The 14,436-nt window shown below is 39.9% G+C and overlaps 1 protein-coding gene across 2 annotated transcripts in view; it reads left to right on the forward strand.

The window, feature by feature from the left end:
* The window catches only part of pdzd2 (PDZ domain containing 2), an 82,514-nt gene extending 69,354 nt beyond the window's left edge, over nucleotides 1–13,160 (forward strand). For both annotated transcript variants that reach the window (XM_030059634.1, XM_030059635.1), the window contains 6 exons: nucleotides 2,899–5,779; nucleotides 6,000–6,117; nucleotides 6,267–6,368; nucleotides 6,851–7,118; nucleotides 7,561–7,695; nucleotides 10,165–13,160. In XM_030059634.1, the coding sequence (XP_029915494.1) occupies nucleotides 2,899–5,779; nucleotides 6,000–6,117; nucleotides 6,267–6,368; nucleotides 6,851–7,118; nucleotides 7,561–7,695; nucleotides 10,165–10,331 (3,671 nt within the window). In that variant the 3' untranslated portion in view covers nucleotides 10,332–13,160. The remainder of the gene's footprint in view (nucleotides 1–2,898; nucleotides 5,780–5,999; nucleotides 6,118–6,266; nucleotides 6,369–6,850; nucleotides 7,119–7,560; nucleotides 7,696–10,164) is intronic.
* The last annotated feature ends 1,276 nt before the right edge of the window (nucleotides 13,161–14,436 follow it).

Consider the following 14,436-nt stretch of genomic DNA (forward strand, 5'->3'; position numbering starts at 1 on the left):
AATGAAATCGTTGTCAGCAAGGACTTTTGCTTGTGGAAGAAGTAATCTGTTTTCTGCATGTATTAATTTTCTACAGTATGCATTCTTGCATGTCTTGTCTCCCTTTCAGTGAATTGGCAGTGGGGATATACAGTTCTTCATTACACTTGAAAATCCATCCTCTATCACATGTCATGCTAGAGCTTACATTGATAAGAATATTACATTTTGCCACCATCCATTAAAATGATTTCCATTTTAATTTAATTTCACCTTGGCATCCAAGTTTGTTCATTTTTAATTTTACTTAATGTAGTTTTGGTTCAGAAACTGCAGTTTGGTATGTGGAATGTCTCATCTCTGGGAGGGAAGGAGCCGGAGCTTGTGCAGGAGATCAAGCAATACCTGTCAGATATAGTTGGACACACTTCCATGCACAGTCCTGATTCTGAAACCATACCCCTGGACAGGAGCTGGACTCTATTTTGCTATCCTGAGTTGTCCAGAATGAGAGGCAGCAGGTGTGTGTGGGGTTACTTGTTAGCCCCAGCCTGATTGCTGCCACGTTGGAGTTTGTCCTAGTGACAAACTCCAACATGGATAAATCAACCTGTAATATTTCTGTGGTATTCCTGTAGTAACTGCTATGCACACAGATGCGCGGCCTCCTATAATATTTCTGTAGTACTCCTATAGTAACTCCATTCCATCTAGGGTTAGAAAGAGTGTGCCAGGGCATGAAATTTAAGAACTACCGCTGACTCCGAATTTTATATAGAAGAAAAAAACCTGCATGCCGTCAATACATATTTTGGAGACCACCCAAAATTTTTTGCATCATGTTTTTCAGGGATCTTATGTCTTATTAGGGGGAGTTTTTGTTCATTAATTAGCTTCAGTTTGCAATTGATTTATCAGCTGACATCTCAGATATCATACACCAAAATTCAGTACTTTCATTTCAAGAACCAAAACATAAATAAACTAAGGGACACAGAAGTTTTTAGGTATTTGCAGTTGAACTGGGTAACAGATAATCTTGACTTTGGAGTCAGAGTTCCAACTGAGATAAGGAAAATTTTAAGTTAAAGGGATAAACAGTTTATTTGAGCGGCATACGATATTCTTGTTAAAGTGGAGAGCAACGAAGATTTACTACAAAACATATATAACAAATGGGATAAAGATCTAAATATGACAGTGACAGAGGCAAAAACAAAATAGAGGGAATGTTTACAACTCATACAAAATGACTACTAATGAAAACCTAGATCTCCACTTCTTCCGTGGGCTGCCTCCAGAACCTCTTCTCATAGCACTGTCAGTTTAACAAGCAATAATGATTTTCTGGTTGCGGTGTACAGCACCATGTCTGGCCGCAGTGTAGTGCTGCAGATTTTCCCTGGAAAAAGGAGCTGCCTGTCCAGGTCCTCCTCCATTCTCCACTCAAACCCTGGGGTCAGGAGCTTAAGTGCCGGCCAGACTCCCTCTGCCTGAAAAAGTGGATCCAGTGTGCCCCTCCTTGCTGGACTCTTGTTATTTGCCTCTTACTGTCTTTCCTCCACCACTTTTGTCAGCTTCTTGAGCACTTGGTCATGTTGCCATCTGAAGTGACCATGTGTCTGTGCGATTTTGCAACCTGTCAGTGCATGCTGCAGGGAGGCATTGATAGAGAGAGGTCACAGGTTTGCTCTGTAGCAAACCACTGATGGAGATTGTGAGGGCAAGATAGGTTGTCGAAGGTCGGCCTAATGAGGAAGCTTAGTCAAGCCTGTGGCAGGTTTCCACAAGTCTGCCAAATTGATTGTGTGACTTGCAACAATTTTAACATTGTCCAGCACCCCTGTGGCCTGTGCCACAGCCTTTGCCCTGTACTTCTCCTGCTCCATCCTGGTAACCACAGAGACACATTACCACTGGGCATGCATGTAATTAATGGAATTTCAGCAGAGTATTTTGCACCACAGTCAGAATTGTGGGCTTTTGTTGTGATTTTTAAAAAAATATGGACAGGATGTTGTAGGGATGGTGGAGCTATGAAACAATTTGAGCTTTGTAAACAGAGAAAATAGGAATTGAACGTCCAGAATGGTGACAGATTGGTAAAGTGGCACTGGATTTCCAGTGCAACCAACAAGGACACAACATCAGTTAATGATAACACATATTTTAGCATTATAGAAAAATATATACAAAAAAAGTCACATAATATACTGAACTTTAGATGTTCCTATGGGATTTGAATAGTTGAGAGTTGGTGGTATTGCATCATCTAGGAATGTTTTATTTTGTTTGAAAATAAGAACTAGTCTGTCAACTCTCTTTGTCATCCTTTTTGTTACCTCCAAAAGATTGTTTTTTCTAGTTTAATTGCCTGTCAGCGTTATGAAAAACCCATGGACAGATTTTCATGAAAAGTGACGGACAAATGGGCCTTGGGCCATGGAACAACTGATTTGATTTTGGTAGTGCTTTGGTGTTGAATCAGAGACAGATATTTACAGGCTCAAGAAATCAATTCATCTTAAAATCTAAGTGACAGGAATGATGTCCTTGGATATAACTGCGAGTTGCAGAGTTGCTCAGAGTTGGTGGATGTTTGCACTGTCGAAGTACCTTTTAGCTGATTACTAGACTTAAGTGTGACTGATCGTCCTTACTGTAAATCCTTCCTTCTCATGTCATAAACTTTATTTCCGCTTTTGTGGACAATAAAGTTTTTGTATTCATGTTAGTGTGACCACATTGCCAGGCTGCTAAGCTGGCAGTTTCTTAGTTTTTAGAATGTATAGGTTGTAGAAAGTGTGTTTGGAAAAAATCATGTCATGTCAAATGGTTGATTCTACACTTTCATCTCTGACATCTCTAAGTCTGACATGCCTGACAACAGCTCCTTTCTCAACTTCCTTTTTGCCACAGCTGTAGATCGGCTATCCAGTTTGATAACATCATCGATGGGCTATGATGGAGCCCCCAGCGTGGACCCACCCACATCCCTTCAGGAGGCAGCTAATGAAAAACAAATAAGTGTAAATACAGGAAATTCCCTGCCACAGACAAGCTACCTCCCCACAACCCCAACAAACCATGACTCTCAAATACCTGTCACCAATATAGATGATTTTATATTAGACCAGAACTTCTGCAGTGATAACTATAAACCTTCCCACTCCCCCGCCAAAGCATCAAGTGATGAGAGTGCACCATGCTGCTCAAGCCAACACAGTATAACCATGCTTGAGAAGGGTGGTGTTCCTAGTCTACTGGACTTTTCCATCTTGAACACAGGAAATAATAAAGGTTGCCTCCTGTCTCTGGGGAAAACATTCTTAAACAGCTACTCCAGAAACTTAAGCAATCTCAGAGATGACTGCTCTGCTTTTACCGATGGATCAAATAAGGAAAGACCTGATGCTGACTCTAAATGTGCATATCATGTGGTGGATGACCGAGAATCTGAGAGTGATTCCACCACCAACAACAGTCACATCGTTGATAAAATGGCCAGCTGTGATGAAAAGTTCCAAGAACCACATTCAGATGAGGAAGAGGTGGAGATCTGTTTCTCTGAACCCCAGCACTGTACTGTTCTGCACCAGTCTCAGCTCAGCCAGTCACTGAATGGGCCATTGCCTCCCCTGCATTCCAATGGCCAAAATGCAAACATGCCTGAGGCCTTTGAAGTGTTGCAGCAATCGACTGTTATTTCACTGGAAAACAAAAATCCTTCTGTTGTAACAACTCACTGTCCACAGCTATCCAAGCTATCTCAGTTACCAGGTGCCTATTTGATAGGGGAAAATAAAGCCATCTCTAGTAAAGAACTATGCCAGTCTTCCAAGGATACAATATATGTGCCTTTCACAGAGTCCTCAGAGTGCCCCATTAGTAGTGCCAATGGGCCATGTGACATAGTTGACACATCTGTGGCATGTGTAGGGGTTGATAGAAGTCCCTTCTCTACACTCGATACTAACAATGTCACTCCACAGAGTCAGGATATGACTGCAAAAGTGCATGCAAATGCCTCTCAGACCTCAGGCTCAGTAAAAGACTTGAGTACACAAACACTTGGCCATTCAACTTCAGTGGAATCAAAGGCTTCCAATTCAAGCAACAGTGTATCAGGCACAATAGTGTCACCATCTATAATTAGAAGAGACAAGGAAAGAGAGAAAGTCCTGGATTCTGGTTCAGTTACCAATACCCCCAACAGCCCTTTACTTAGGGCCTCTGGCCCAAAATTTCACAGTGGTTCAAGCTCTCCTGTGTTGAGGAGTAACTTTAGTAGTAAACTTCAGGATAAAAGTCAAAACAGACCTTGTACTAGTGCTGTCAAACTGAAGGGCCTGAGCATTAAGAGTAAAGACAAAACACAGGACCAGCTTTCTTTAAAACCCAGTATAACTGAAACTTCAGTTTCCAAGACAGTCAGTTCTTCCCCAGTCCAGTCACCAAAACCACAATCCAAGAAGGCAGCCACATACAGCTGTTTGAAGACCAATAAACAGCTTGATATGAACAATGGCCTTGCTTCTCCCAAACTAAATGAGATAAAACAAGGTAGGGCTAAGTCCCAGTCTCAAACTGGTACATTAGAGGCTGCACAACCTGCCAACAAGAAAAAGGAGGTCATTTCAGGCCAAGGAAAGCAGGACTCCCAGGCAGTAACTGTACCACAGGGCCAACAAGATCTACTTCCTACTCAGAGAACATTCATAGAGGTCCAGCTGTCATCTTCATCATCATCATCACCTAAACCAGTTCTGGCATGCAAAGAAACTGTGAATACAAAGGACTCAAATCCAACTCAAAGTTTATTTTCCCAAAATGACATTAACAGAGGTGTAGGGGCAAAATTAGAACCTATGCTTGTATCCTCCAGCTCTGTACTTAAACTAGAAAATACAAATAGTGTGGCTGGTAACAAAGAAGTTAATTCAGCATCTTCGAAAAATGTAGCGCATTCAACCACAAGCAGTGACTCTAAAATCTGTACAACAGAGCCAAGTGAAAGCCCAAAGTCCAGCAGGTCTACACTGTATACAAGAGCAATGGAAAGGCAACGTTTCTCTATAGACACTGCCTTGCCTGGGGATCCCAACCCTTTCTCTGTCCGACAGAAGATAAAATCCTTTGAAAACTTGGCTAGTTTTGACAAGCCTGTGGTCAAATGCATCGACATTCAGTCTTATGCTCTGACATGTAGGCCCCCACTGAACCAGAGGCTTTCTGGTTATATGGGCTTGGTTAACTCCCTTGACTGCCGTGCTCTGCGAAGGAGTTTCAGCTCATGTGTGGAGAATCTAAACCCTATCACAACTCTCTCACCTTTTCATGGCAAGTCTCCCTCTAGTATTACACTGATAAACTTTGACCTGCCACCTGCAAGCTGCAACACTACTCAGCTGACTGAGGACAAAGTTGCGAGTGAAGTTCCCAAAGTTTCTGATGGAGCTGCCCCCCAGGCCTCTCCAGTGCTGCGGAGCAAACATGCCAGAGGGAATGCTAAACTTTCCCGCACTAGGCTGCGGGAGCTCAGGGCTCTCAGTATGCCTGACCTAGAAAAACTATGCACAGAGGACTTCTCCAGTGGAACAGGTACAGTCACATATCAAACTGATGTGGGGATGGATCCTATAAAGATTATGGAAGCCCCTGTAAGTGAGGGCTTTCCCCAGTCTGAAACCTCCAAAGGAGTGGATGTGACCAGGGTGAGCCAAGGTGATGCTGCAGCCAGTGATGATTCTCCTCAGGAAATCCCGAGGACCCAAGGGCACCAACCAGGCTGGTCCATCAGGTGGGGAAATCAGGATTTAATTTAACTGGTTTAAATTTAAATTAAGTGGTCATTTTAGTCTACATTTACTGCACTTTGTTATTCTGCTAGGTTATGTTAATCTAAAGCTTTTCTGTTAAATGTAGTAATTTTTATTCAAAGAACAATCACATTTGAAAGGGCATTTCTGAAGCAAGGGACATGAACCCTGTCTTAAATTGTGGATTCCTTTTGTCTGCAGTTTAAAGGAGCTGGCTATTTCTCCTGTGAACCAGAGCAAGCTGCAAGCAATCCTGTCCACTCTGACAACCAAATCAGATGTGCTAGCCTTGCTTCAGGAGGCCAAGGCCCTCTCTGAGGTAACAGACAGTAGTAACACCCACAATGGCAAATTGTACAGTACATAAGATTTGTGATTTAATGTCTTCAATCAGTTTCTTTTTAACATCCTACTTGTTTTTTAGTATGTTGTCAAATTGATTGCAACTTGTGTCTAAATCTTCTACAGGTGAACGATAATACTCACTTTGTTGTCCTTACTAAAGAGGAAGGCTCTGGACTTGGTTTCAGCATTGCTGGTGGAGTGGACCTTGAGCAAAAGTCAGTAACTGTAAGTACAGTGTTATATCAAGGTGCTGGAAATTACATATAGAGGAATGATGCAATGTACTACAACACAGACACTGGGCACTCAGTCAGAAGAGAAACAAGCTAAGCAGGGAAAACAAGAAACAGTAGAAAATAGAAAAATATCATCATTGGCAGAAACTAGATTAAACTCTCGAAGACTACCAGTGGACAAAGACTGAAATCTCCCTCCACAGTACTTTGGTATTTTGGTTTGACTAAAAGATTAAGAAAATAAACGGGCCCTAAGTTTGGTTATGATAACAGCAATGGTATTTGCCTCCCTGATTTCTGCAGGTAGACAGAGCTCTGTATGAATAAGTGACCTTAATATTAATATTGAAAACTTATTGAATCTCAAAATTGATGTATTGTTACACTCCAAATGGGTACACAAAACACCTACAGCTACATGTATTACTGATGTCAACTGCACGTTTTCAATAACTCATCTTTTTTGTCCAGGTTCATCGGGTCTTCAACAAAGGTGTAGCTAGCCTTGAAGGCACTATCCAGAGGGGGGACAGCATTTTATGCATAAATGGCACAACGTTGGAAGGCAAAACCCATGGAGAGGCTTTATCTTGCCTCCACCAAGCTAGGCTGTCGACCCAAGCTGTAGTAGTCATCCGAAGAGGCAAGGACAGTGAACTAAATGTCTCTGAAAGAAATGACACAACTAGCCAGCCAAGGAGGGTCATCTCTGCCAAGAAGTGTATGGAGGTTGGAGCAGGTGAGGACCAGGGGTACATGTGTGGAAAATAGACAAACTTACCTCTGTTTATGAATGATAAACTTAAGTTTATCAATTTAGTTTAAGCCCCATCTTGGCAGGGCTCCCTTGTCTGAACTTTTGCCTCCCAGCTGTTCGCTTTGTTCATATTTTAATTGACATCATTTTCAGTGTTGGCCTCTTCACCAATCTGGGAATATACTGGAGATTAATATAATGTGGTCTAAATTCTTGATGTCAGCTGTAAAAAGCAGAGGAAAAAAAATTGAATAAATACTAGAACAGTAACATTTTAATTAGAGATTTCACCACAGTATCATCAGTTCAAATGCTGCCTAAGCTAGGATCAACCTCGCCAAATTACCACATTGCAGTGTATTGCTTAAGATAATCCCTCACCTTAATTATTCTAATTATTCTAATTATGTTTTCTCTTTCTCAGTGGTCAATGTAGGTCCGGATGGTGCTTTAACGGTGGCACTTCACAAGACTTCTGCTGGCCTGGGCTTCAGTCTGGAGGGGGGCAAAGCCTCAGCCCATGGAGACAGGCCCCTAAATATCAAACGCATCTTTAAAGGTGATGTTTCTGTCTAGGTCTTAGAAAGCATGAGCCAGCAATGCATAAAGCTAAAGCACTGATTTAGGACCAACAATCAGTTCTCACTGCAATATTGCATTCACAAAGACTTGAAAGAAAAATTGACTATACATCCTGGCTTCTTTCCTTAGATATTATCACAAGGAAGAGTCAACAAAAGTCAAAGGGGTCAAAGAAAACCCATGCATGCACATTGTCACTTGTATAAACCTGAATAATCACTTTGTAATGTACAGTATGCAATGTAGAAATACTCTAAAAACAGGATGAAAGGTTACATCATCTGGATGGGTTACTCAGTCATTCACATAAGATCAATCTGGAAATTTGGAAAAGCAACACTGGCGTGGAGTAGGCTATTAGTCCAGTAATTTTAGGCCAAATTGGGGTGAACCTAGGACAAATTGCAAGAGAAGCAAACTCAACTAATTTTGTATCCTCAGTATGTCCTGAGTGAGGGAAAAAAAAGTCCCAAGGAATCCCATTGGTGGAAAGTTTTGAAAATCACCTATATATAACAATATAATACCAAAAAACGCCCTTTTTAACACACAGGTGAAAGGGGTTCAAAATTTTACTTTCAGATATCACTACAAAAATCACAAGTTGATTACACACACAAAGACAAGAAAAAAAGTCAATTACAAGTTCTTTGAATTATTCTGTTTACACATGCATATCACACATTATTTGATTTGATATGCGCTAGTTGGAATAAAAAGTTGTCCTAGGTTTTTTCATAAAATGACTGGACTATGTCCATAGCCGGAAAAAATGCATGAAATTGCTCAAATACAGTTCACAATTGAAAGGAAACTAATTTTTCATCAAAATGTAAGAATGACAAAATCAAAAGGTCATTTACATAATTGCTACATTATACCAAGTCTATGCAAATAAAACTCTAACAGATAACAGAATATCTAAGACCGGCTAATGATAAAATAATAAAGCCAAGCTCAGACCATAGCAAAAAACCTCAACAAAGCAAACCATAGCAAAGACCTCAAATAGCTCATGTAGGCTTGAATACAAAAGCATCTGGTCCACCTATTCCAGATTCATAAATTCCTAACGACTATAATTTCCCCAGCAGTAAACTGTATGTAGATACTGCCTCAGTAAGAGCCATTAAAACAGCAAAACTATTGGGGAAAAAAAACCACTGCACATAGGAGATCCTGTCACAGGCTGATGGAAAGCATTCAAGTGTAGATAAAAAAAGGCACTGAAATTTTGAACAAAATCCAAAATCTTACCTTCTTGTAGTATGTTTACATTTGCTTACATTCACTATACATAGAGTAGCTAACTCTGAGATCATTTCAGTGGAAAATCTTGAGAACTAAGTGATTCACTTCAAATCACTTTAAAACAGTGATAGTCATATCCATTTCATAGTTACCTGAAATGGATCAATATCCTTCTAGCCAATCACTTTAAACGGATGATATTTTTAGTGCTGACTCTTTTTTTTGTATCATGTTTGCTGCAGCAGTGGCAAGCTGAGCCAGTTTTTGGGGGAAGTGCAGAATATATTAGTCATGGTCAGGCAAGGAGTGCTTCCAAATCTGAAACAAGCCAGAGAGACAGCAAACGAAACCCCAAATCCATAGACAGGACTTTGCATTACCCAAGTCTTCACCAAACCCTTTTTTTGGATTAATGTATGTAACAGTTAAAGGAATGGATAAAGGAATAAATGAATAGTTTGTCATATTTGATCTCTCTTTTTGCTCACCACTATTGTTGTTAGTTGGTAGATTTCATTTCCATCCTGTTTGTCAGACTGGACATGCAGGTCCTGCTTACCACCTACAGTTTAATGCAGGCAACTGAGGACAAATTCATAATTGTTCAGGTCAAAAAATCATTCCACAGTTTATCCAGAGGCAGCATTAATGCCACCATAGTCTGTTGTGTCAAATTTGAGTGGTGAAGAGATTTTCAAAGGCCAAAATCAGCTGCTCTGACAACAGCTTTCTGTTCGTTCTCTGTGGCAGGCGCTATACTTCAGCACCATGGACAGCACTTTTATTAAAGGAGTCATCATGAGTCATCATTTGATGCAAATTATTAATAGATTTAGACAAATCATAGCTTACCCTTTTTTCTACCTGAAGCCGCACAGTGTTTCTCTCTGAATCTCTCTCTATCTCGCCCTCTCTGTATTTAAAGGGATAGTTCACTCATTTTGAAAAATTTGACATTATTTCACTTTACCTTAGCCAGGGGCAAGTGCACCTCAATGGCTAACAGTTAGCATGTGGAGCATCCAGCCAGTATCCAGCACTCAGTAACAATGAGAGGAAGATAGCACCACTACTGTCCTACAGAACAGCTGGGGGAAGGGAAATAATATCTTTTTTTTTTTTTTCAAAATGTGAAAAATGTGTTCTTATAATGCAGCTTACATGTGAGCTAACTCTCTCTGCCCCTCTATAACAGGAGGAGCTGCAGAACTGTCCAGGGTCATTGAGGTAGGTGATGAGGTCCTGGCCATCAACGGGCACTCTCTGGAGGGCCTAATGCACTGTGATGCCTGGAACATCATTAAAGCCGCTAATGAAGGGCCCGTCCACCTTCTCATCCGCAAGCCGAGGACCTCCGTGTAATGAAGTCGGAGAGGAAATCCTCTGGACACTGAGTAAATCCATACACCATGCCAAAGCCAAGTCATGGAAAAGAGCTGGTGATAAGGATGATACAGACTTCCTCACTTTTTATAGATTTTCTTATGGACTCCATTTGAGATCGTGATGTTTTTACTCTCAAAAATAAATGGGATTTGAGCACTACTGTTGGTGGTGTGCAATGCAGAATAATAGTTGTGAGAGGATTATGGAGAGGTTGGCCTGACTGACTCTGGAATTCTGAAGATAATCATGCCATCACCAGTCATTTTTTTTTTAAATACAGGTAATGTGCAAAAAAATAGAAATAATAATAAAAAAAAATCAAGTATTACCATTGTGGTCTTACCTTTGATGTGAACTGTTTAGGTACATAATTTTGACATGAACAACTGGTAAGACGTTAGTGTCAATCAGACAGTGTTTCTGCCAATTCCTGAACTTGGAATTAAAAGCTCAGACTTCTTGAATATTGAAATGTAATTTAAGAACCAGTTAAGGTCAAGTATTTCTGAAAACAAGACCGTACGTGACAGTTGTGCCAGACAAGTGGTATGTCAAATCTATGATTAATTCTAAGCTCACAAATTCTTGATCTTATTTATATCTCCATTTATCTAAGTCCAAACATAAATGCTTTTCTGATGCCATTTTCTGGCATTCCATTTGACCTGGAGTAGTACATATAATGTAGTTTGACTGTACTTGAGATGTCTGGTGATGTTGCCCTACAAACTAAGGACTGAAGTCTGGAAGAGCTCTTAAGCCTGAGCAGTTCTACTTTTAGCCACATTTATTAACACCCATAGAGTCATTGCATTATCATAGTATAATAATTAACCACTCATTTAAACGGTGTGCCACAAATTCTTACAGTGCTATCTAATAATTCAAAGTACTGTGCCAACAGATGTCTTAAAATACTGGAATGGCTAAAAGGAATGTAGAGGAAAATGATGCCTCTTTTCTACCGCAAAATGACCATTATTTGATTTCAAGATGTGAACCATAATGTCTGCCATCATACACGGCTCTGGTCACTTTCAGTTTCACCCTTGACCACTGCAGACTTCATGACAATGTGGCTGTGTCTACTTCTTTTTTTTTTTTTTTTTTTTTTTACTTTTTTGAAATAATTTGTTGCTCAAAGTTTGCCCATTAATCACATTAGTGGTAGCATCCTTGTTTCAAACTTACATCCCACTGTAATACCTCCTCCTATTTGGCAAATCTTTTTATTCAAGTACATTAATTAAGCAATGACGGTGCTCACTTTTGAAGTTATTTGACAAGAAAATCTAAACCGGCATCAGTTTATTTCAAAGGATTAAAGCATTAAAGGCAGAATGCATCATTTTATTCTTTCCAAAAGAATACTGATCCAGGAATAATTACAAGCATCTCCTGTGGCAGGGGTGAATGATATGGTCAAAAAAGAGCAACTATTTTGTCAGATATTGCAATATGATGCACAATAGTAGTGGGGATGATAGTTTTTGCAACATAATTTTCAATTTGACTAAAACAAAATGTATAAAAATAATGTGATTTTTGGCAGGGTCTGCACCAAACAAACTTTTGTAGGCCGGGTGTCTCTGTAGTACCACAGTACTGTATTTATATTGATATTTGGTCACACCTATCACAAAAAAAAGCATAACCTGTGATTTGGATATTGCACTTGGCCATGTTGCAATTTAAATAATATGTCAATGAACCATTAATCCCTATCTCACTGTGTGAAGCACAACAGTTGAAGGCTTAACTGTAAATACTATTTTCTATTGTGTACATTTGACTGTTAAGTGTTATCATTTTTGTTTGAGATATGCATTTAATACCAGGTTACTGAATGTCTCTTGTCTTTTCATTAGTGTGTTCTGCTAAATGACTGATGTAATGTATCTGTGTAGATGAGCTCACAGGCTATTGTATTAAGCACAGTAGCACACAATCAGAGAAATGCGTTGAATGGAACATTTTGCAATAGTGGAAAATATTAATTGCACAGCAAGATGATCTGATGATACAGATATCTATGATTTTATGTACAAAAGTAATCAAAATGCTGTCTTATGAAATATGAAAAATCCAAGGCTGGTGTCACTTGTGAAACTCTTTCACCCGGCATGGTTGTATGCACTTATGAGTTCCATCAGTTACCCATCAGTTACCCTGCGTATCAGCCCCTGCAACAAACTGAGAACCTGTATGCAGCGTGGTTGCATCAGCTTGGAAGAAATCACTTTTCAAGTTTTGTGGATTAACATTACTTTTAAATATTTGTGTATTCCAGGTACTGTGAGCAACTGGAAAAGGAAGTTTGGTTATTTGCCATCTTGGATATAACTTAATATTATGCCAAAGCTAAGAGATTTAGTAAAAAAGTGTTGCTGCATGTAGTTTTGATTGATGCGACTGGATTGCATGAAACCTTTCAGTTAATTGAAGTGACACACAGAAAATTCCAGCGAAACTCTGTTGCATACAACCAAGTCAAGTGAAACAACTCAATGTGTTACACCAGCCTGAGAAATCATTCAGGTTGGTTTGTGCACTTTTGATTTCCAGGGGTATATTTTTCCAGTTTTTGTATTTTTTACTTTCTTAGACGCAACCTTTTGAATAATAAGTATACCGTTTTGATACAATTTGCAGTATCACCAGGACCAGAGTCTTGCAGTTTACAAAATGAGAGTTGAATTCACAGGACCAGATTTCAGCTCAAATTTTGGATATATTTTTTACAAATTTAAATCAATATTGTACATATTTCTATCATTAAAGCATGTTACTGTTCTGTGTAATTCAGTGGTGAAGTTGCTCCATGTGTCCAAGTTTATTTGGAGGCCATTATGAGGAAAGGAAGCCACCTGGGAACGGGTGAACACACACACACACACACACACACACACACACACACACACACACACACACACACACACACACACACACACACAGAGAGAGATTTTAAATATCAAGTATATTTTAACTTAGATAAAGACAATTACCACAAATTTACCCCTACAAATTGAAAAAAGTAAACAAATATGAAAAGCAAAAAAAAAAGTTTTTATTTTTACGAAGGTGAAATAAAACCTTTCAAAAAAGCTCCTGGGTTTCAAAAGGTTATATATACACACAGAATACAGTTGACACTAACCTCTTTATTTTTATGTTAAAGAAAAGTCATTCTCAACACTCAGTCCTCCTCACTTTTGAAAAGATGGGGCAGAGCCGAGCGTTTATATGAGGAAACTAAACCCCAAACCCAAATGTCTTTGAAGTCTGACCTCCTGACCAATGGCAAAAGCTGCTGCAGGTGATGTCACCACCTGTTGCGCACGACTTTGGTGCTGACATCACCTGCCACCAAAGATGAGGCACCATACTATTCACCATTACAGTAACAGCTTCACAGAGATTTGGGTTGAGTTACCCTTCAATACAAAGTGCAGGCAAACTGAAGCACATGGCGAGATGTGACAAACGGTGACAGGGGTTTCTGTGTCAGCCATGGACAATAGCTCATGGTACTTTTTTGCCCTAGACGTTGCCTGTAAGGCAGCGCTTCCTAATCCTCCACCAACCGTAGCTCTAACCATGACCACAGCCTGCGAGGTGACCTTACAGTCAACAAGGGAGGCAAAGAACGCAGAAAGAGTAGATGACAAAGGCAAAAGTTTAAAGGTTTATCATTACTAAGATGTCTGTCTCAGTCTTGTCTGCCGCACAGTTAAGCAGAAGAGTGTGATTACTGTATTTAATAGGAATTTAGCTCTGGGTATCATCAGTATAAGATGATGCTTGAAGCGATAAACTCACCCAAAGGAAGTGAATCGACAGAGAACAAAAGGGGGGCCAAGAACTGAGCCTTGAGGAACACCAAAGCTGACATTGAGGTATTCTGAGGCGCCATCTCTCTGATTGGATCTAGGCCACGACAGCAAGACTATGAATGTTCATTAAGTTATCAAGGTGCTCTAAAAGAACTGCGTAATCAGCAGTGTGAAAGCTGCACTCAGATGCTGGAAAACAGAATTAGATCCAGAATCATGGCTTATCGGATGATCACTGACCACATTAG

The sequence above is a fragment of the Myripristis murdjan genome, chromosome 9, assembly GCF_902150065.1.
Source record: "Myripristis murdjan chromosome 9, fMyrMur1.1, whole genome shotgun sequence".
NCBI lineage: Eukaryota > Metazoa > Chordata > Actinopteri > Holocentriformes > Holocentridae > Myripristis > Myripristis murdjan.